At 31.8% G+C, this 23,585-nt stretch overlaps 2 protein-coding genes across 4 annotated transcripts; one reads left to right on the top strand and one right to left on the bottom strand.

Annotated features, from left to right (window-relative positions):
- Positions 1–5,067: 5,067 nt before the first annotated feature.
- LOC100791533 (protein BASIC PENTACYSTEINE2) lies at positions 5,068–6,956 on the bottom strand. Of its 3 annotated transcripts, none has more exons than XM_014778792.3 (3): positions 6,797–6,956; positions 6,399–6,526; positions 5,068–6,131 (listed from the first exon to the last, which is right to left on the bottom strand). In XM_014778792.3, the coding sequence occupies exon 3, from the start codon at positions 6,124–6,126 to the stop codon at positions 5,287–5,289; it is 840 nt and encodes a 279-aa protein (XP_014634278.1). In that variant the 5' UTR covers positions 6,127–6,131; positions 6,399–6,526; positions 6,797–6,956; the 3' UTR covers positions 5,068–5,286. The 3 variants fall into 3 exon arrangements, with proteins under 3 accessions (XP_014634278.1, XP_006585066.1, XP_006585067.1); XM_006585003.4 differs by having other exon boundaries at positions 6,473–6,526; XM_006585004.3 differs by lacking the exon at positions 6,399–6,526 and having other exon boundaries at positions 6,797–6,953.
- An 8,884-nt stretch (positions 6,957–15,840) lies between these two features.
- On the top strand, positions 15,841–19,022 carry LOC100791007 (zinc finger protein SHOOT GRAVITROPISM 5). The gene is made up of 3 exons (XM_003532636.5): positions 15,841–16,471; positions 16,588–16,996; positions 17,940–19,022. The coding sequence occupies exons 1-3, from the start codon at positions 16,345–16,347 to the stop codon at positions 18,757–18,759; spliced, it is 1,356 nt and encodes a 451-aa protein (XP_003532684.1). The 5' UTR covers positions 15,841–16,344; the 3' UTR covers positions 18,760–19,022.
- Positions 19,023–23,585: the final 4,563 nt, after the last annotated feature.

The following is a 23,585-nucleotide window of genomic DNA, read 5'->3' as shown; positions in this document are numbered from 1 at the left end:
GAGTTGATGTCCAAAGTTATTCAAATTTTATAGTAGTGATCATGTAGGGGTTGAGTTGGGTTTGTAAAAATAATTTGTAAAATTCAATCCAATCACTAAATCATAAGTGGACCCAGTTCATTAAAGAGTGTGCTAAAAAAAAGTGTTGTTAGCATTTTACATCAAACTTGTTAGTTCTGAAATTTTTCATTTGGTGGAACCCTAGTATTTAACTAGCCCTATTATTCGATCTTAAGTTTTTCTTATAATAAGATAAGATGCATCGTGACCAAATTCAGGCCACAGTGGTGGTGGTTCTACAATAATCTCCACAGAACTACCATTGTTATCCCTTTTGGTACTTCTTGTACTCAGCAATAATATTTTTGGCTGTTTTCAAAAAACCATAGGAAGAAAAAAAAAAGGAGAAAGGGAAGGTAAATCCTACAAATATGCAAACATTAGAAAAACGAAGAACATTAAAAGAAAAAATTGAAATGAGAAAGAAGTTGCTTTGTGAAAAAGTAATAACAATAAAAATGGGGTCAACAATATTATAGTAAAGTATATGAGGAAAAATCGTCATTATAAACTTCAAACATAAGTGTATTAAAGGAATTTCATACTCACATTTGAATATAGTTGAGTTTAGATAGTTTGTTGCTTTCTCATGTATAAAAAAAAATACCCACATTTGAATTATTATAATTGTCGCACAAAACCTTAAGGTAGTTACAAATAACTCCCACGAAAGATAAAAAAATTAGGAGCCTAATTAAAATTTCCGGTTTGTATTATTAAAGACATGCAAGAATATGCATAGATAAAGGTTAAGATAATGTTACAATTAGGAAAGACAAAGATGAGTTTGATCCTCACGAAGAATAAATTAAATCAAAGTTTTGAACTCGTATACTACTATGAAGAATCACATAGATAATATTTATTTATTACAAAATTACAACCCTTTCGCAGTACTTGTAAATACTACCATCTCGGTTGATCTACACCAAAGACTATTTTTAGTTAATAAGTAATAAACACACTTTGGATAGTTTGATTACATTTAGGAAAGTAGAAAATAGCATGGTACAGAGTGCAACGACATCCTTTCTCGATTTCTACTTGTTGACATCTATTATTTGCCTTCCTCCATAGTGTAGCAAGCAGGTTAACATGCCTTCCCAGTTGCAGATTTAAAATTTATTTTTCCAAGTTTGACAATATGCCCTCTGAAAGCACTACCTAATGTCTAGAATTAGGATACTTTCGCACTTTCCTCTCTTGCTCTATCAATAAAACCACAAACTTGACTAGCCAAAGTTGAAGACTGCGGTGCACCTAGATCTAATCAAAGATCCCTCAATAAATGAAACCAACCTAGATTAAGGAAGAGAGATCTGTTGGTTCAAATTTCTCCTCACTGATATTTCTAACAAAACTAATAGATTAATATTTGGTAATTAAAAAAAAACCTAGATTAAGTATTACCTGAGAAAGGAAAACCTAGAGAGATAAAGTATTTTACACATTTCAATTATTCTAGAAAAAAGGAATACCTGATCAAGGCAAGGTTTCTCAGCCAAGGTATTATGACAACACCAATTTGAGTGATCCTCTTGAACCAACATTCTAGCTAATTTGTTCGGTTGGTATAGAAAATCATCACTAGGAAAAAAAACAATTTTATTCTAAGGGGAAATGGAAAATTGAGCCAAAGTAAAATCAATAAGACATCAAAGTTAACCATTGGATTACTTTGGATACAGTTTAAGCACTACACTAATCAAAATGATTAACTATATGTGGAGATTAGCTCAAGGATGGGGATTGAGCAAATGAGCCCCTTTATTTTATAGCCTCCACCAAGTAAAGAATGTTACACAGAGAATAAGGAACAATAAATGTAGACGCATTAAACCATCGATTAACCGAAATAGTTAAACGATGGTAATAAATACACACAAAAAATGATAGGAAAAATTACACACACAAAAGGTGAAGTCTAATTTTGAACAATTTCAAGCTGATGACTTGACATGCTTGCCTTGCAATCATACCAAGCTAGGGGCTGCTATTAAGGATTGGGCTTAAGCCTAATCCGTATAATAACTCTCCCGGGCCTAAACACTAAGGCATCTTGACTTCACAACTGTTGACCAAGGTCAACGCTAGTGTTACAAAAATTAACTTGCACACGTAATAAATGCAAATGAATATCTTAGCTAAGAGTAAAGTTATCATGTCATCACCAAAATAGGAAATAACTACCAATGAGAAACCTTTATTTTCACTAATAAACATGACAATTTAACTCTAAAAATATGTCTTATATTTCATTTATATTATATTTTTTATTTAATTGTATATTTTTATCATTTAACTATTATTATTTTGTAAATTTTATCATCTAATTTTTTTTAAATTTTATCATTCATGTTTTTTGTGTGTATATTATCACCATATTGGTAACAAAATGATGTTTTTTTTTAGTATAACACATCAACATCAATAATGCGTGCAAAAATAAAATTTATTGATTAATAATAGCATTGAATATATATATATATATATATATATATATATATATATATACATTAGAATCAACAAAAAAAAATATTTAAAATAAAAAATAGTATTTATTATAGTTTTCTTGTTAATAGTGTCATTATTTTATTATCTTATTTACAACAAAAAAAATTGTGAATAACTAAGTATTTTTCTCAAGAATGGTGGACCAATTACTAATTCACAAAGATACTAATAACCATAAAAATTATTAAATTAGAAAATATTTATTAGAAATAAAAAAATTTATTCTCCTCTCATTTTCTTCAAAATCGAACTCTGAAAAGTACCCTTTAAATAAGAACATTTCCTTATAGTACTTTATATATATATATATATATATATATATATATATATATATATATATATATATATATATTTTGAAATGGAACCCAAAATTAATTCAAAGCATATAAACTGTTTGGGTGGAAGAACTAAATGAAATAATAACAATGCTTAAAAATGCGAAATTTTTAAAGCTCGTGATGTAGTTTTCCCATAAAACGTTTTATAATCATGATTATACAGTTTTGATAGGAAGAATCGCCTTTTTCTCATGAGATAAATGCCAATGCAACTTTAATTTCTGAAGAAAGCCCCTCTCTAGCATTATAATTTCCACTTGTTATTTTTCCTATTTTTCATGTGACTTTTCGTGCAAACGGACGTTGAATAAAAGTAACCCTATAATCAGCCAAAAAATAAAAAAGTAAACCCTATATTACATTTTTTTTATGAAACCTTTTTATGATTGATGTGGCACATATATAGAAGACAATAAAATGGTTAAAGGCACCACATACAAAATCATAGAAAATTGATCAATAAAACACAACCACATAAGATTGCTGATATTCAATTCGTGGGTCGAATCACAAATTTCTTTTCGTGAAAACGGGCAATCTCGAGCTAACACCGAACGAACAATCACGTGTAAACGCTCTTAAAAGGATAAAAGGTGAGTCTAACAATGAAATGTCAAAGAACAAAATCTGAATACAGTTGCTTGAAATGATAAATCGTTTAAAAATGTTTTAAGACATTCAATTATGATGGGAAGAGCGAAAGAAATATAAGATTATTAACTCTTAAATTACTGCTCTCTTTTTTTATTTCCCACTCAAAAAAATTACTGCTCTTTATTAGCCACTAGATAACTGACTCTTAATTTAAACTACTAAAAAAGCCTCTCCCTCTAAAAAAAACTGGGCTTATCCTACCATTTGTTTTGTTAGGCATCATAATCTTCTTTCAACTCCTCTATTTCAATTACATTTTTAATTTTTCGGGTCAAAAACCTTTTCCATCATTTCTATTAACTTGTTTGGCACAAATCGATAAAATTACTATTTGTCACCTATTTTCACTCATTTATTCTCTATTCTTTTTTAACCAAATACCTTTAATTTCTACATTATTTCTCATCCATTTTCACTAATCCTTTATTTCCATCTACCCTATTCCTCTCCTCCCTACAAACAGGGCATAAATGTAGCCGAAAGCTTTCCTATTTACAGAATGAGTCTATACTTTTGGCCAACATTGCCAACTATTTACCAACACGTTATTAGTATTTCTCTATGAAAGATAGCTATTTAAAATGGCAACCTAAGAAGACCAACTTCCGAATTTTGAATTGGTATTAGCTGACTTAATGCCACTACTGCCTCACATGAGCTAACTAAAATAAGGGGCAATTGGCATTCTATACAGAGTAAAAAGATCGCGGGTATCTAATCATGCCACTTGTCTCCATTTATTCAACTCATTGTTATACTTTAAAATTTAAGGTATAGAAAATTTGCTGGACTGCAGAATCACAAGGCATCTCAGACATGATTCTTGCCTTCCAATTGTGTTATGGGGAGAAAATAAATTTGAAAAAAATTTCAGCTTCCGGTACAAATGATATAGCTCAAGCAGATTTTAGGGAACAAGCTCTTAATTCAATTATTTCCCATTATGCCTCTAGACTGATCAAAACAGGACTGAGAAATAGATAAATATGAAGGCCGTAAAATGGTATAGAATCATGAAGAAACAGAATACATGACTAATTCAATGGAGAACACCACTGAATTAACCCACATGTATACAATGGTTTGGCAATAATCCCTATCCTACAAGTCCCAGGTTTTAATCTCATTGATATCATAGAGGTTGTGACTATAATAGAGGAATAGGCTCTTACCACCATCATGCAACCTCTAAAACATGGGAAGGACTTGTCAGGCTTAGGTAAAACCAAGGTCTACAAGAACTGCAACTGAAAGATTATGCACGCCTAATGAAGCACACTTCAAGTCGCATCCACTTATAGGATTGTTAATGAACCATACACAACTAAAAAAACTGATGGGCAAAGTCAAAGAAACAAATGTGTAATTAAAAAACCAATAAGCCAAAGGAATGATGAAAAATTGATCCATAAAAAATCATAGCATCGAAAAATCTTGACAAGTTTAAATTAAAATGTGAAGGAGAATTATCCAAAGCTAGTCTGTCTAGTTATAACTCATCTACATAAAATGTTGATGCCATATAACATGGTTGTCCCTTATCACATAAAAGCCGAAGAGGGAAAAAGAACAAAAGAACCGGAATATCCAAATTTTAGGTAGAAGTACCACGACAGAAAAATCTTGGATAACAAATAACTCAACATCTGTGTGAAAGATCACACAGGTGTATATACAGGTGAAACAGACCAAATGTCATGTGTCTCAGCAGAGCACCTATCTACCTGATAGTGACAAACTTGTTGGTGCCATGTCTGGCCCAATGAGTCTTCAGATCAATAGGGTTAGCAAAGTTATAACCTTCAGCTGCAAGTTTCTCTAAAACCTTTTTAAAAGCACCTTGGCTCATTTTCCGCCCAGCTATCCTTGCACCACGCCTTTTCATGCTCATTGGCAAAGGATATATTGACACATTTGTGGTGCAACAAGCCGATTGCCAACCTCCGCAACCCCATCGATAACACTGCTGAGGAGCCCCAGTACACGAACAAACTGGAATTGGTAGGTCAGAAATGTCCATATCAATTCCGTTAATTACAAGCTCCATAGTCTTCTTCGGTGGCTTCGCACGTTGAACTGGAACATTGCTATTATCCTTCGGCTTCCTAGGTTTCTTAGCTTTTGGAGTCGACAGAGCACCCTTAGTGTGCCTTTTCTTCGACTTGCCCAGTTCCTTTTTGACAACGACCTCTTCAACTCTATCCACTTTCTCATCTCTTGACGTATCGGGTGGCTGTATAATTTTCAAGTTAGGAGCTCCTGATGTCTCCGGAAGAACAGCATAATTAGGATTTGTGGGCTGCTGCATATGAAAAAACCTATCTCTCTGGTTTATCCAACTATCTCTGACATAGTTCAATGGCATTGGTGCCTCGGAAACAACGCAATCTCGAGGGTGAAAAGTTCCATTAGCACCCATTAACATAGCAGGATCCCGACCAGGCAAAAATGGCTTTGTGTCCCGTTCAGTCATACCAGGCATGAGCTGAAGGCCAAGATGTCCCCCTCTGAAGGGTTCGTAATAACCCCAATTGGGCATGTTCAACACATCATCATCCATGACAACTACACACAACACAAAAACAAAGGATCATAAAGTTTCAAAACATGCCCTTTGCATCTTCTTCCTCTTCTCTCAATGTCCATCATTAAAATAATCTTAAACAAACAAGGCAGCATATACAATGAACTAATAAAACACAAACAATCACTTCAAAAAGGAAATTAGATTCCAGATTGACAATACAGCATGCAGCTTAATTGTAAATTGAGAAAATAACAACAACCCAAAATCACAAATTCAACAAAAAAATTGAAAATGTCTGAGATTACCAAACCCAAATTCTCAAATCAGGCTCAAACAAGTCCAGATTCACCGTTCCCGAGTAAAAAAGATCGGAACTTACTCGATCTAATCGCCGCAAAACGAAAACCCCACGATCTGAACGCCACTACGATCCCTACATTTCCACACAAACCAATTACAGCACACACAAAAGACGTGCATATCCCCAATTCCCATTTTAGGGTTCCGAAATTTGGGACTAGATCTCGCTCGCAATGGCGAAGAAAAACAAATTCACAGCACAAATGATTTATATTGAGGCTCAGCGGTAGAAGAAGGACCCCATCAATTTCAAATTTTTAAGGAAAGAGAGGGAGAGAAGGGGAGAGAGAAAGAGAAAGCGCAAAGAGAGAGAGAGATAAGAGATAGGAGAGAGAAAACTTACTTGGTGGGTGCAAACGGTCTTTAGGGTTTGCCCTTCCGGAGAGAGAAAGATGAGAGAGACAGAAATCTGAAAGAGAGAGAAAGAGAAAGACGAAGAGAGAGGAGAGAGAAGAGGAAATGGGAGAGAGAAACGGTGCTAAAAAATAGGGTATGTATGGGCATATATAATATACTTTGCCACGCTCGTTTTAATAATAACTACAGAAATTAGAAAAAGTCCAAAAATACAGATTCATATATATATATATATATATATATATATATAGCTTTTGAGTTTTGCTCAGCACGAATATAGAAAGAGGGATTTAAAAAAATTAGGAGAGAGGGCGATGTGGACAACATAAAATTGGGAGAAAAAAATATGTTGGGCTTTGTATAGAACTTGCCTTGTTGATGCCAGATTGTCTCAATCCATTGAATGTGTAACTCCCTCATGTCAATCTCAATGCCTTTTTAAGGTTTATCATTTTATTTGGAGATAAATCTATAATCTAATCTATGTCTATATTTCAATCATACCAGTCGCAAGAGGTGGATCAGAAAATACTACTCTAGTATTTGGCTTTCAACTTATATTAACTAAATATCATTTTAAGGATAATATTCGTAAAATTTTGTTTAGTTATGTCTTCCTCAAACGTAATATTTTTCTTTTTTATTGCAATTATTTATAAATAATGTTATACGTTCAAATAATTTTTAAAAATATTAAAACATAAGTTACTTTATATAATTGAGCCACTTTAAATAGAAGTAGTTGAGCCACTTTAAATAGATTAAAATTTAAAAAAATGTAGAGGTTTTTTATGTAATGAATTCCTCTTTTCTTAATAAAAAAACACTCCTTTAGTAATATGTTCACTAAATTAGTCTCTAAAAATTCGAATATCAATTAATTTAGTTTATGAAATTACAAAAATGTTATTTTATTCTTTGAAATTACTAAATGTAAATCATTTTTATCTTTATTGTTGTAGTTTCAAGGATAAAATAATACAAACTTCGTAGCTTTAGGTTATACAATAATTTTTTTATAATTTTAAGAATTAAATTAATTAGTGGGTGTAATATTAAGGACTAATTAGTGAGATCATATGAGATAACAAGGTATTAGAATAAAAATATGGTGGAATTGGTGTGCAATATTGTTTTCTTGTGTTATTATGAATCACACTTAAAAAATGAAGAGAAACATTTGACTCGATTACTGAAATAAAATTATTTCTTACAAAGGATACTTCATTTAATCCACTTTAAGCTACGAAACATGAATTTATAAAAATATAAAAAATCAATAAATTACTAAGATTTTAGGTAAATAAACAGTGCGTTAACTAAAATAAAATTACTTAATAGAAGGTGTAAGGTATCAATTCTTAGTAAAAAAAAAAACTCAACTGTTTATTGATTTTTATATTTTTATAAATTACTTTTCCAAACACCAAAACAAGAGAAAAGTTTTTATTTAATTTATAATTTTTATTTTGTTTTAATATTTGAAAAAATGAATTATAAAAAAAGACTTAAATATATCTTTCGTCCTTGTAATTTATTTTTTTATTTTTATTATTGTAATTTTTTTAATCTTTATAAAATATGTTTGTTTTATTTTGTGTCCTTAAAATATTTTAAATAACATTTAGAACAGTAAAAAAATGTTTTGCACTGTGCAAAAAATTATTTAAAGCAATTTAAGGGGAAAAAAACATAAACACATTTTTCAAGACTAAAACTAAAAAAAAAATTACAAATATCAAAGTGAGAAAAACAGTAAATTATAGGAACCAAAAAATTATATTTAAGCCTATAAAAAAATCAACAATTAAAGTTAAGTCAGTGATAGAGATTTTTCTGGTAATAATTTAACTCCAACTTAATAGAAGAAGAAACTAGTAAAAGGAATGAAGTTGAAGGACTTGGCATGAATCCAATAAATTAAACCAGAGTTTTAATTTTTTGTAAACATCATGTGATGGCATTTTACAGGATTTTAACTAAGATTCTAGAGCTATATGCAAGAACATTAAGTTTGAGCAAAGGTGCACTTCCATGAATACAATCCATGTCTAGCATTAACAAAGAAATTGTTAAACAGTTAAACAATAAAGGTAATCTAAATTCAAGGCTGAGAAAAATGACTTTGGAAGACAAATAGTTGCAACAGACAGCAGAAAATATTCCAAAAGCAACTAGACTGAGAATTAACAAACAATTTTTTACCAAAACTTTGGCTCTGGTAATTGACTTGGTTTTGGAATCGATAACATAAATCTCTTCAAAATCTAGCACAAACTCAGGGTCACCCTTCCTCCTATATTTGTAGTGTTTTGGCTAGTACACCTGTAACAGAAAACAAGTCCGATGAGGGAGACATTTTAGCGGAAGACCAAAGAAGAGCATCATTTCAGTAACTGTGTTAATTTCTTTTTTCCAATGCTTGGACTTATTGCCACAAATTATAATAAATTTCCCTCTACTATGATACCTATAAGGAAAGATGTAATAAACAACTACCATTTTTAAGGAGATGGGTAAAAAAATCCCCCATAGTCAAAGCCAGATCAGAATTTTCACAGCTTGTAGCAGGTATTTATGCATTAAGACAAATAGAACTGTATTTACCAGCCTCATTAGTTCGTATCTTGTTCAATCATCCATTATTCCTAAAACCTTGCCTTTCAACACACCAACTAAAATGAAGCAAGGAAGTTATATGTATATCTATCAATGTTTCAACTCAACTAGCAATATGGAACGTCATCTCCCAAATTAAAAATGACAAGTCAAGCATACCCATTATAGTTATTCAATCAAAGATGTACAAATTTAGTTCCATCCCTTCTTGCCAATTGCCATATAAACCCGCTACGTCTAAATCGCTCCCTTCAATCATAATCTTATCCGTTGTCCTAATTCCTAAAACAGCAGTCCTTGTGAATCATGAATAATTATTGTGTCCTAGGTCCATAGGAAGATAACTTCACTAAGCTCAATGGTAATTGATGAAGCTCATGCAGATGGCAGCACTAATTCCTCCAATCTCACCCTATACTACCAAGCTAGAAGTGGGAAACAACCCTTTCTTGGATTCTGTTCAATAATATTTCACAACTCTTAGACAAACTAACTCTAAAGCGTGCAATCAATCTTTCAAGAAGTCACATATACTTTTCCTATAATAAGTATCCATATTATATCCCCAATTTTTCATTCAAATTGGTAAGAAGCACAGTAACTGTATAATTCACATGTTAGTTGCGAATGAAGAAGTCGCATTAGACCAGGCAAATCCTACAACTGGGTCAATCCTAGTAGATTTTTCTGAACATTTAATTGCAAGAGAACGTTGATAAGATAATCTTTAATATATATTTTTAAATATTTTTTATTATTGAATAATTTTTATATAAATCTTATTAGACATAGAGTAAAATTATATTATCTAACTAAACTCATATTTAATCAAACTCTTTATCATGTAAATAAGATTAAGCTTAACTTTATAAACTTGTTTATTTTTTACAAAATTTTATAAATAATTAAGTTTAAGTTTTATAAACTTAATACAAGGTTCTTCACAAGAATTTTTTTTAGAAAATTATGTTCGAGAAATTGTTAGATACTAAATATAAATACCTCATATAGCAAAAAAAAATTGAATCTTAGTTTACTACCTAGAGTGGAAAGGAAGCCTCCCATGGAGAGGGAGGGGTCACATAGGAGGAAGTTATTTTAAAAGGTTTAAATACTTTATTTGTCTATGTAATTTAGTGTTTTTTTCATTTTTGTTCTTGTTATTTTTTTTTGTTTAAGTTTTTGTAAAATGTATTTATTTTGTTTTTCATAAAGCTTTTTAGATAATACTCTGAAAAGTAAAAAAAAAAATTAAAACAGTAAAACAAACGCTATATAAAACACTTTAAGAATAAAAAATAAAAAAATATATTTATTTTGAAAGGAATAAAGCGAAATTTTTTTACAAGGACAAAAAAGAAAAAAATATTAAATTGCAGGGAAAAGATAATATTTAAGTAATTTTAAAATTGAGAGACTAAAATAAATTTGGCCCAAATTTATGGAAAAAAATATTTTCCTAAAATTAGAAATTCGGCACAAGGAGGTGTTGGGCCATTGAATCTCAGCACTGAGGCCGAACAGTCCCAATTCATGGGCCACTGACGTGACTTGACTCTTGAGGTTGAAGAGGTCCATCCCCCAATCAAAACCATTTCTTCTTCTTATTATTATCCGAGTTTCTGGTAATATGTGGTTTCTTTTGAATCAAAACTTATTTTCAACTTGGAAGTTTTAATATGCTTGGAACTTTATCGAGGTGGTCTTCTAAGTCTAACAAAAGTCTAAGTGGACTTATGAGTGAAATGAAGTGCAAAATGGTTTTCAACTCAAACTTCACATATTCAAGAGGCTCTTACCATCGTGAGCGCAAGCTTATCACATGACCGTAAAAGCTTTTCCACAATTAAAAGTTAGGACCACCAAGTTACAATGTAGCAACATCACTATCATATTGCGGCAATGCTAAGATCAGAACTTTTTAGTCGATTTTATTACTTCCACCAAGGTTTTTGATTGGGTATGTGTATGAGGGATTGCTTAGTGTAGTTTTCTTTCTTTCAAAAAAAGAAGTGCAGTTTTCTTGTTAAATGAATGCTCTCTTTTTGTTCTTTTTATCTACCAATTAACAAGTACGTGTTCTCCCCTCTTCCTTGCCTATCTTGTATTATCATTCATTTTTTCATGCATGTATTTATTTAATTGGTATGCAACCCGATGTACTCGTACATGTTAAGGTCCAAAATAAGGTCAAATTGATCGGGGAGCAAGGCTTTCTATTTTATAGAATATCTTTTTCATAATCTAGCTTACCATTCCACCTGAATATCCCAAAGTTGGCCAATGAGTTACTTATTTTGATTCATGATAATACGGAGGAACCAATTTCAAACAATTAACACAAAAAAGTGTTTCCGAAAGGCTAGTTGCCAATATGAATGACGGAAAGTTCAGAGCCTGAGATGGATCCTATGTTGAAGAATGAAGATGCCACCATTTGTCTATCAAAAAAACAGAGGATAAGGTGCAATAAAACACCAAACAAACCACACTTGCTAATCTTTTTAGTTACAATTTAGGTGTTTCAATTGTGACACCCTTAAATCGTTTTATTTCGGTAGGATTCAAAGCTATAACAAAGAAGAAATAAGGAGATTAAATGCATTGAAAAAAGGGGAAAATGGAGAGATCATAAGAGGATGATTGCAAATGGGCAATTTTAAAACCGATGGAAATATTGATTTTGAAGGTACTGCAGTGTGCCATCGTGACAATGCGTTGTAGTTGGGTCCTACTATCCTAATGCCGAGTAAAAGGGTAATCTTATTGAGATTCTCTAGTTTTACAAGGCAAAAAGAAATAGCCTTGGTGAGATTCCTTTGCTCAAAGGTTGGGTCCCAGGTCTTGGTTTTCCTTCCTTTTCTATTTTGTACAATTTTTTTGCAGTCTATAATCATTCCATTGCACGAGTAACTAAACTAATCCGAGCATTGATCTATTCAAATTTAATTATTCTATATTCTATATACGTTATCTTCTAAGATTTGCTATCCATTTGCAGAGTAAAACAGAATATTTAACTGTTAAAGTGCGTCCGAGCGGGAACATTGTGCTGTGCATAAGCCTAAGTTGACCTATATGGATGGGTAAACAACACACTGGGATAGTAGCAATGATGGCTCAAGGAATTATTGGAACGCACGTGTGTGACTGTGTTATTGAAATGAATAATGTTTGGAAGACACCTACATTCTAATAATAGACACCAAGAAAGAGAAAGGAAGAAAAATGTAAATATGATCCGTGATAAGAAAAGAAAAATAGAGTGAGATGAGAAGTATCCAATAAGTGTTGTATCGAAATATTATACCAATTAGGAAATGTGATACAAGATTCTTGAAGCTTCATCATATAGTTCAATGACAGTGAGGAAGGCCAATATGTGTGGCTTTGGCTTCTTTGTTTTCATATACATACGGAACGAGGGAGAGACAAATGCAAGGAGTTATAACAGCAACGAGACGCAAGAGCTACAAGAGGCATACATAGAAAGGAAAACATGGGGAAATTATTGGAATACAAGCGTGATGTGAAGTCCCACGTAAAACATGTCAAGCTTCAAGGGCGTCAAGGCAAGAAATCAAGAATAATTCCATGAACGAGACAAAAACCAAAGCTAAGTGGAAGAGCAGCCAAACTAGTTTACACTTTACACAGTAGCAGAATGTGTCAACAGAAAACACAAGAAAAATTGAAGGATTTGTAGTATTGGAGAGCTTAAAAGTGATGTTGAAAGGACTTCAAAGAAAAAATAGGATGCCTAAATCCCTTAGTCTAAAATACACGATTGACTCAAATATAGAGGAGTATATATATATAGTTGCAGGACAAATGAATTGAATTCAATAATTCATTACATGCATGAGAATCAAAAGAGGTTATATATTTATATTCTTGAACATTTTAGGAAGGAAGCTACCATCCTTACACAATCCCATAAATAAGTTGAAATGTATATATGGCCAATCATTTCTCAGGATAGTGTTAAAGACACAAAAAATAGCGCATGCAAGGTTGAACGTCACATTCATCCTTCTTTTCACATGGTGTTAACGACAAGAAGGTCAAATTAAGTTAGCTTCACATCATTAAATCGGTCCTTTTAATAGGGTGCCTGATGCAAATATGCACCACAGTAGTTGAATCTGACAAAAGGGTATTATTCTCTGACCCCAAAGTAATTCAAAATTTGGATGCACTGGTGATTTTTATTTTCGTGCTTGTTTAGGCATAGGCCCTGATCTGAGAAGCTTGAAACTTGAAAGAGACGAAACCAGAGTGGTGTTGAAGAGAGATTTGGATAAGGATAAAAATGATAGAAATGATTGATTTGGTTTTCGTGATACAGTACTTTATCATTTATTATAATTATAACTACATAAAAGACTCAACTGAAACGTCCCAACTGGCGATAATCCACGAAAATATGCAAGAAAAAATATATTCTTCAATTTAAAAATAACCATGTTTTGCAAAATATTCTGTAATGTCATTGTATGGAAAAATTGTGACTAACGTAGATGTAGATAATTGATCTAAATGTAAAATACCCTGACAAGTAGAGAGAGCTTTAAATATTCAAGTATCATGTTGTGTGAGAAGCAAGAAACAAGAAATTGTTGTTACTAAACATTCGGTTTGCCGCTAATAGAGCTGATAAAATTGGTCTGGTCACCCAACAAGTTGGTCCGAACCGGGATCTAAAGTTAGAGGTCAGAATAGAGCCAAATCAATTTGGCTCCGCCACATCAGGTGGAATAAACTTATTAAAAATTGACCCAAAAACTATTCAACCTATTTGGTCCAGTATTTTTTTTCCTCTAAATTAAATAAATTTAGACAAATATATGGACCAATTTGATCCAGTTCGAAATGTTAAATAAAACTTTCATCTCTATAAAATTTCAGTTTCCTAATTTAGTCTCTTCCAATATTTGCTCATCTTTAGTCTGTTATTTATTTTTAGTCGTCAATATTAGTTTCTTGGAGATTAAAAATGTTTTTTTTTTTTTTGCTGAGTGAGAGATTAAAATTGGTATCAAAAGGAAAACAAATTTAACCCACAAAAACTAATATTAATGGCTATAAACAAAAAGCTTAAAATGATTTTTTTTTAAAAAGAGTAAAATCTAAAATTTTAGAGAAATATAAAACTTACGTAATTTAGAAAGTACATTACACCATTTTAGTTAAAACAAAAAACAAAATTTGTCCGAATGATAGACATTACTTTTTAACTCGAGTAAATGAGTGTCCTCCCTTCATTTTGACTTATCTATCAAAACTACCATTGATTTTTAGTAAATTTTAATCACATCTATCTTTTTCTTTTTTATTTCCCGAGTTATACAAAATGAGTAAAAAAAATAAGTAAAAGTGATCAAAATGAAGAGTAGTGGCTTGGATTACAAATAAAGAAGACATTTTAGCTGACTAGGGCAGGAAAATATTACCATGCACATGTTGGGTAAAGTTCCTCAAGTTTTTTTTTTATATAAGAAATTTTTTCTCAAGTTGAAGTGCTTCTATTTCGATTTGAACGCGTGGCATAATTTGTGTCTTGCAATATTCCGGCCCAAATGACGCCACGATAGAATAACATACAGCTTGTCGAAAAGAACTGAGTATAGAAAATTAGAAATAGTTTCAAAATTAGGGGTGCCATAAGAAGTTGATTCGGGCGATTTGAGTTGGTTTATTATGAATTGTTTAAAAAGTGAGTTAATTTAATTTGGCTCACTTTTCTGTGACAAAAAAAGTATATAATTTAGCTCAACTGCTCAAGCCACCATAGGTTGATAGGTTATGTGAGTTGAGTCACGTAATTTTAGAAAAGTAAAAACATAAAAGAAAAATAGAAAAAAAATAAATACAAAAGATAGCAAAAAATATAGGAAAGCTCAAATACGAAAAATTCAATAACATATATAGTAATTTAGCTCAACAGCATAAAATAAAAACATCAACGATAAAAAAAAATGAATATATATATATATATATATATATATATATATATATATATATTGATGTAATGATTTGATTAATTAACTTGCATTTTTACTAGTCGGAAGTGGTGTGGCTGATTTGGCATTCTCCTTACACTAGGATGCAGCACAACATCTCTATAATATATTTTCACTCCAAAATCGGTGGAAGTGTTGAGTCTGGCGCCCTATTGGTTGGCCAATGCAGCTGGTAACTGAATTTTCATTGTACCACACTATATAGAGTTGGTCACGGCACGCACATGTCACGTGAGAGTGTATGATATGATCTATGAGGTGACGCAACACGCATAACGTTAACGGGGTCCTTGGCCGACATGATATATATTCATGCAAGCAAATTACAGTGCCATGAACCAAATAATGACTATGCTGTTGTTTTCTTCTTATTATGTGGTTGGATGGATCCGAGATGAGGATGTTTTTTTTGTTCCTGTCCAAAATTCCGCGTGTGGGGGCTCTAACTTTCAACCAAACGTTGATTAGATTGGGTCAGCCCCAAGCAAAAGACACACACACATGACACATGCACCCCTTAATCTCTCTCTCTCACTATAGAGGGAGCTTTATAAACAAGACTTGCCTTCAACCTTACCTGCTCGAGGTGAGGGGTCAATGAAACAACAAAGCAAGAAAGCTCGTGGCAAAGAAAAAGCTAGCCCCAAAAAAAAGCCTTAAAGAAAGCTGATTACATAAAGCAATACCTTTTCTCTCTCTCTCTTTTTCTATCTTTCTTTCTTTCTTTCTTCCTTCAGTTGTGCCACTATCATTCCTCCTCATCATCATCTTTCCATACGAGTAAAGCTGAAAAACCCGCTATTCCAACCTCTCACCACTTGTACTAGTTTTGAGAATTTGATCGTGTGCTAACATATAGTCCTCAAATTAAAGCACAAATATTTTTCCACCCATGTTAGACAACAACAATTGCAGTGCTTCTAATTCTGGTGCACCATCTTCTTCTGATGCCGCCTTTGCATTATCTGAAAATGGGGTGGCTAACAACAAAAGGAAAAGAAGACCCGCAGGCACACCCGGTAAAGTTTTTTCCTTTTACATAGAGGATGTTGTGTTACAAGTTTTTCAACTTTCAAGCTATTTTTTTTTTTTTTGGGTTTCTCTCCAAAGTTAATTTCTTTTTTCTTCTTAGCAGATCCAGATGCTGAGGTTGTGTCTCTCTCACCAACCACCTTGCTGGAATCTGACAGATACGTGTGTGAGATCTGCAACCAAGGGTTCCAGAGGGACCAGAATCTTCAAATGCACAGGAGGAGGCACAAGGTGCCATGGAAGCTGCTAAAGAGGGAAACAGCACAAGGGGGGCATCAGAAGAAGAGGGTGTTTGTGTGCCCTGAGCCAACTTGTTTGCACCATGACCCTTGCCATGCCCTTGGGGACCTTGTGGGAATCAAGAAGCACTTCAGAAGGAAGCACAGCAATCACAAGCAGTGGGTCTGTGACAAGTGTTCCAAAGGGTATGCTGTTCAATCTGATTACAAGGCTCACATCAAAACCTGTGGCACCAGGGGCCATTCCTGTGACTGTGGCCGTGTCTTTTCCAGGTTAATTACTTTCTTTGTATTTTGTTTTCTTTTCCCTCTTAATAATCCCCGCTTCTCAGTTCTCACACATACACCTGCGTGTGGTGTTTCTTGTCCATTATTCCAAGTTCACACCTTTCTCTCTCTTTCTTGGTTTTTGTGTTTTTTTTTTGCTCCTCAGATTCAGCCCCCTGCTCAGCAATTGTTTTTGCTCTCAATAACAGAAACCAATTTACTACTATAACAATGATTATTATTATTATTTTACTACTTAAATTATATATATAATTATACTACATGATTATGGTCAAACCCTAAAATTCTAGGTACAAGGATGATGGTGCAGAGAAACAAAATTTTCGAATCTCAGATACCTTTCATGTGAAAGATTTCCCATCTTCTAGAGGTTATTAATATATTAATATTCTAGTTTGCAACTTCAAAAACATGTAAGTTGAAAATTTTCAAAGTCTTAATTAAGCATCATGTTATGAATATATTGCATACATACACTCAATCCATCTCATTCTGGCTTTGCACTAAGAGTTCTATGACAGCTTTTGAGTTCTATATCCACACTTCTATTGATAAACCAAAGACCCAAATAAACCCATATCTAGGAGGGAAAAGTTTAATTTTTTTCATTCTTTTTTTTTTTTGAACTTATGAAGACTCCATTAATTAGATCACTCTGAGTTATTTTATTTTATTGCACTATTCAATTTAAACATGACCACAGAATCCATATGGACCAGAACCAGATCTTTGATTAATTATTTTTTATGTAGTTTCATGCTTGTTTTTAAAACACTTACATATTAACAAGGTTTTCATACATATATATCCTTGTTTGACCAAGTTTTTTTCCCTAGCCAATTATATATTCAGAGACAACAAGATGAAGCCACAGCACATATATCATAATGTAATCTATTTTAATTACCTAAACGTTTGTCCTTTTCAGGGTGGAGAGTTTCATAGAACACCAAGATGCATGCACTGTCCGGCAGCACCGGCCAGAGTTACAAGCACTTCAACCAGCATGCTCTTCAAGAACAGCTTCAAGCGCAAGTCCCTCTAGTGAGGCAAATTTTAGCATAGCCCCACCATTGCAAGGACTTCCAGTACTGCCAAAACCAGCTGAACAACAACAACAACCAGCAACAACAACAGTCTTATTAACTTCAGAGATACACGGTAACAAGTCCACTACCTCGCATAACTTAGAACTTCAGCTCTTACCCTCCTCAACAAACTCTCAAGCAAAACGAAATACAAAGGAAAACTATGGCTTGAAACTTTCAATAGGCTCATGTAGTAACGACAAAGGGAATAGTAGTGAACCACCAGAGAGAGCATGTTCAGAAGCACATAGGAGCCCACCTGAAAGGAATAATAATAATAATAATAACAATGTGAGTGACTATTCCACGTTGGAAGTGGCAAGGTTGCAGGAGTTTGCAGGAGAGGAACTCAAGTTGGCCATTGCAGAAAAGGCTTATGCAGAAGAGGCTAGAAGAGAGGCCAAACGTCAAATTGAGATAGCTGAACTTGAGTTTGAGAATGCCAAAAGGATAAGGAAACAAGCACAAGCTGAACTTTCAAGGGCTGAAGAGCTGAGAAAGCAAGCCATCAAGAAGATAGGTTCCACTGTTATGGAAATAGCATGTCATACTTGCAAGCAACAGTTTCAGTCTTCAACTGTTGGGGTGCCATCATCAGAAGAAACCTCCATTGTGATGAGTTACATGTCCTCAGCCACCACAGAAGGAGAAGCAGAATGAATGACATATACTGTGATCAGAACACAATATTGTGCTAGGAAAAGAAAGAAAAGACAAGCTTTATTCTGCCTAAGGGAAAGATATGATATGATGTGATGATGATATTGCAGGAGTTTACATGAAGTTATATTGTTCTTTTTTCTTATTCATTTTTTTCTTTAATGTTTTCTTCTCTCTTAGACTAGGTGAAATTTGTTTTATTTTAAAGAAAGTTCATATTCTTTATTATAATATTTTTATCGAGATGCAGTGTTTATGAGTTTGAGAGTCTGAATGTTGAAGCTTTGTTTAAAGGTGAGTTGTAACTTGTTTTTCATGATCATTTGACACATTCATCCTTTCATTTGTTAGTTATATGAAAATTAAAACTCAAGACCATGCAAAGTTAGCTTTACCCTTGTGTCTAACCTAATAAATGAAAGGCAACTTTTACAATTATTGTAATTAGAGGGGTACTGTATATTATTTCTCTTCAATAATAATAACTACATATTAATTCAAAATACTGGCTGGATTCCACTTAATTATTTGGTGGCTTAAATTGTAACGAGAAAACAAGTCATTTAAACAGCAATTAATGTAGATTCTAATTCCGGATTAGAGTAAGAAAAAATTGAAACGAGAGAAAGGATATATCTCTTCCAGGGTTGGTTAATGATTATAATTGGAAATACCCGGTATATATGGATTTTTCGGATTACACATTAGAGGCAATGCATGCATGTGGTGAGGGAAAAAAAGAGAGTTGTTTATTAGTATTATTTTTTCAGAAAAAAATGAAGACATTAAATGTTATTAATGTTATAGGAGTGAAGTAGTACTATGTTATGGATACATGTCAGGTTGCCTTATACAAGTTAACAGGATTTAACTTAATTGGTTAAATAAGATATATAAATTATTGATTTATTTATGCAGATAAAAAAAATGGTTGCCTTGTACAGATGGATCCTTTTGGTAAATATTAAATGAATGATATGTGACATTCATCCGGGTGAATGATAGCAATGGGTTGGGACCATTTTATTTTTCTGCAAAGGAACCAAAACCAAAGGGGGGGGGCTAAACAAAAAGGAATAGAGGGAGAAAAGGGTGGAAGAGGGAGGGGTCGTTTTCATTGCATAAGCGATCCTTTTAAATGCATATATATAAAAATAAGGAAAAAAACACGGCATGTTTTTCAGTGCCACAGTTGAAATGGTAGTGGACAGGCATTCGTCACTCTCAACATAAACAAACGCACACAAGGCTCTAAAGATGCACATGCTTTTAACAGGAGACGAGGGAGGGTTGCAGTGTCAGCGCATAGGGCTGGTACAGTAGCTTTTTCATTAATTAAGGTGCAAAATAGCATGGAATCCATGCCACTCTTTCAAATTTTAAACATTTCTATTTTTTTTAAGGATTGTCTTCAAAGTGTAACAATTGGGCGTTTGTGGATAATTTTTCCTTAAACAAGGACACTTGAAACTCCGTAAAAAAACTCCACAAAATGTGCTTATAAGTTAAAAGTTTGTGGATCATTTTTCATAATTTTAGGTTACTCTTTAATTATTATAACTTAATAATAAAATAATCTCACAAATTTAATAATAAAATTAATTTTTTATATTTTTTATATTCAAAAATTAAATTTAAATTTTTTAATAATTATTTATTTGATTTTTATAGTTTTATCATTTTTAATTTTTAATTTTTATAGTTTGAAAATGATTTTTTTAATTTTTATAATTTATATTTTAATTCTCTTTCTTGTTTTTAAAATGATCTTTTTAGTCCTTGTCATTTTTCTTTTAATTTTTTTTTAGTTTATATAGTTTGAAAGTGATCTTTTTAGTCTATATATTTTATATTTTAATTTCTTTTTAATCTTTATCATCAAATTATGAGTAATATTATCAAATACAATTGATTATAAGAATATTAACAAGTAATTTGTAGTAAAAAAAATAGTTGATAATTTATAATAAATTTGTAGCTAATTATTTTTATATTTTTTTTGTAATAAAAACTAAAAGGTAATTAAAATATAAATTATATGAATTAAAAAGATCACTTTCAAATTATAAAAACTAAAAAAAATTAAAAACACAAATTATAAAAATTAAAAAAATCACTTTTAAACTATAGAGATTAAAAAAATTAAAATAAATTATAGGAACTAAAATAATCCCTCTCCAACTATTAGAAATTAAAAAGTATAAATTATAAAATTATAACTCATTTCAAAATTGGACGTTTCTCTTTGGGGATTCGAGAGGAACTTTGGTGCGGTCGAACTTTAAAGAAAGAAAAATTAGGTTAAGCTTTCCCTTAGAGTCAATTATAATATTGACCTTTATTTTTTGACTTTATTATTAAGTTTTAAATTTTTAATTTCAAACTCATACTACTTTTTGTACCATGATAGACACGAAGGTTGCTTAACTTTATGACCAATGCATATTTAACTATAAAATGGTATTGTATTATAGTTGTAAAAAATATCTATAAATGTTTTTTAGATAATAGAGGGAAAAAATAACTATAAATGAACATGCATTTAAATCAGAAATGAACCAGTATGGCAGTTTCAGTATAAAGTAAAATTTACCTAATTTGTAACCGGAAAACATCAAATAAGTTTTTTGACATTATATTTCATACATACTTTGCCTTCGTTTTAGTTTTTTCTGCTGTTAATTTATTTATTATAATATTGTTATAGTATCATTTGTTAAAAATATGATACTATAAAGTGTATCAATTAAATTAAATTATAAATGCTTTATATTTTTAAATTTTAATTAATTTTTACACATAAAAGTTTTGTAATAATTACTCTAGCCGGTCTTATTTAAGATGATTTGTAATCACTTAATAGTGCAAAAAGTTATAGTCTAACAGTGTATCAAAATAGAATTATCTTTATTCATATTTTTATTATATAAATTATTATATTACTACATTCTGAAATAATAATAAAATAAGAGTATATATAATTATAAAATAATATAAGCTATCCGTTATTATATTAACTGTTAGTGTAAACTATAATCCTTTAACTATTTCTTTACCAAAATATTAAGTAATAATATATTTAATAAACTCTACGTAATTAACATCATATATGAATAGAAAAATACATTTACTAATGCATTGTATAGTATAGGTACAAGTCTAGGTATAATAATAAACAGTCAGAAGAATTTAAAAATGAGTGCATAAAAAGATATTAAAATAAAATCAACTTATTTAAGAACCACAATTAGTTTACAAGTTTTTATATAAAACTTTAAGAAACTACAATTTGAGTTTATCTTTGGTACATTCATGTATGTATATCTTAGATTAATTAAAGCTTTATAGTGTATCAGAAAAGGAGGAAGGAAAAGTGGGTGTGTGGTTTGGTGATTGTTCTTTGACAATTCAAACCAAAGCAAAAGCGAAGAGGGTGCTCCAATCCAACAGGGTTACCCTGATAATGATATCTAGTGTCTGCTTGGACCACGTGCACCTCTTACCCCACCTTTTAATGCAACCCTTCCCTTTTTGGCTCTCAATGGTAGATTGCTACGCTCCAAGACTTTGGCTCTGTATATATTCTCTAGATAGCTACGGTACAAGAATCCTTTATCTTTCAACTAGTTTTTAACAGCAATGCGTATTTCAGGGGCTATCATTCTAATCCATGGCACCTTCAATAACTCAGGAAACTGTGATAGCAACACAAGTTTTTCGTACCCTGCTGATTTATACTTTATTTTTTGGCTCTACCTAAGGTGATCAAGTACCAAATTAAGTGCAATGTTTAAAAACTCGATGCCAAAAAGTCATGATTGTTGTTTTTATTTTTATCCATTACATTTATATTATAACACATGTCAAAACAATTTTAACTAAAAATCAAACATGTAGTAAGTGTGTTTGGATTTTCATTCTAACGTCTAAAAACCGTCCGTTCATCTCATCAAGATAGAAGCTTTTCCATTTGGATGGGTTAATGTGTGATAATTGCAATTCAAACACACCCTAAGTGTGTGTCTCTACGTAAATTACCGGATATAAGTAACCAGCTTGTTTATCTGTTTTAAAAGTTTTAACTATCTGGTGTGTTTGGATAAAAGTTAGGTATGTAACTCGTGTTTAGTTTCTCTCAAACAATGAGACAAAATGCTTGCTTCTAAATTTTGTGCATTAAAAAGTGTATTTCTCCGTTTGACAAGCTTTAACCTGTAGTCTAAACACTCTATAAATAAATTCAATTCAGACATATCTAGTCTGATCCGTTTTAACCCCTACTTGTTGTCTTTTTTTCTTCTTCGTGTGAGACCACCTTTAATAACAAACATGCCATGCCTACCGACAACAGTAACACCATGGCTGCAACAAGACCAGCATCGAGCCTAAGAAAATTGCAAAGAGCATTTTCTTTGCTTATAAATCTTCTCAAGCTTGTCATTTTTTTTCCTTTTGTTTCTCACCCTCTTCTATTTTGTGACGGAGATATTTTTGAATTATTCTCCAGATTTGTGAATTTGACCTGCTATTAAGCCTATTATATTTTAGCAATAAATATTATTTAAAAAAATCTTTATAAAGAAATAATAACTATAACCTGGACATGTACTAAAACTCAAAATTCATTTGGAATTTAATTTAGGAAAATATTTATAAAAGAAAAAAATTTCAATAAAATATAAAATATGAAAAGAGAAATACAAGTTTATGTGAAGAGAGAGTGAGAGAACGAGAGAGAAAATGGAATAACATAACATACCACGTGGTGCATATGCGGACATCATTAGACCGTATTCGAAAAGAGAAATAGATGAAAGTTTAATGAA

The sequence above is a fragment of the Glycine max genome, chromosome 8 (genome assembly GCF_000004515.6).
Source record: "Glycine max cultivar Williams 82 chromosome 8, Glycine_max_v4.0, whole genome shotgun sequence".
In the NCBI taxonomy this organism is placed as follows: Eukaryota; Viridiplantae; Streptophyta; class Magnoliopsida; order Fabales; family Fabaceae; genus Glycine; species Glycine max.
The sequence above is the reverse complement of the archived record's forward strand: the minus strand, read 5'-3'. Positions and strand labels throughout refer to the sequence as shown.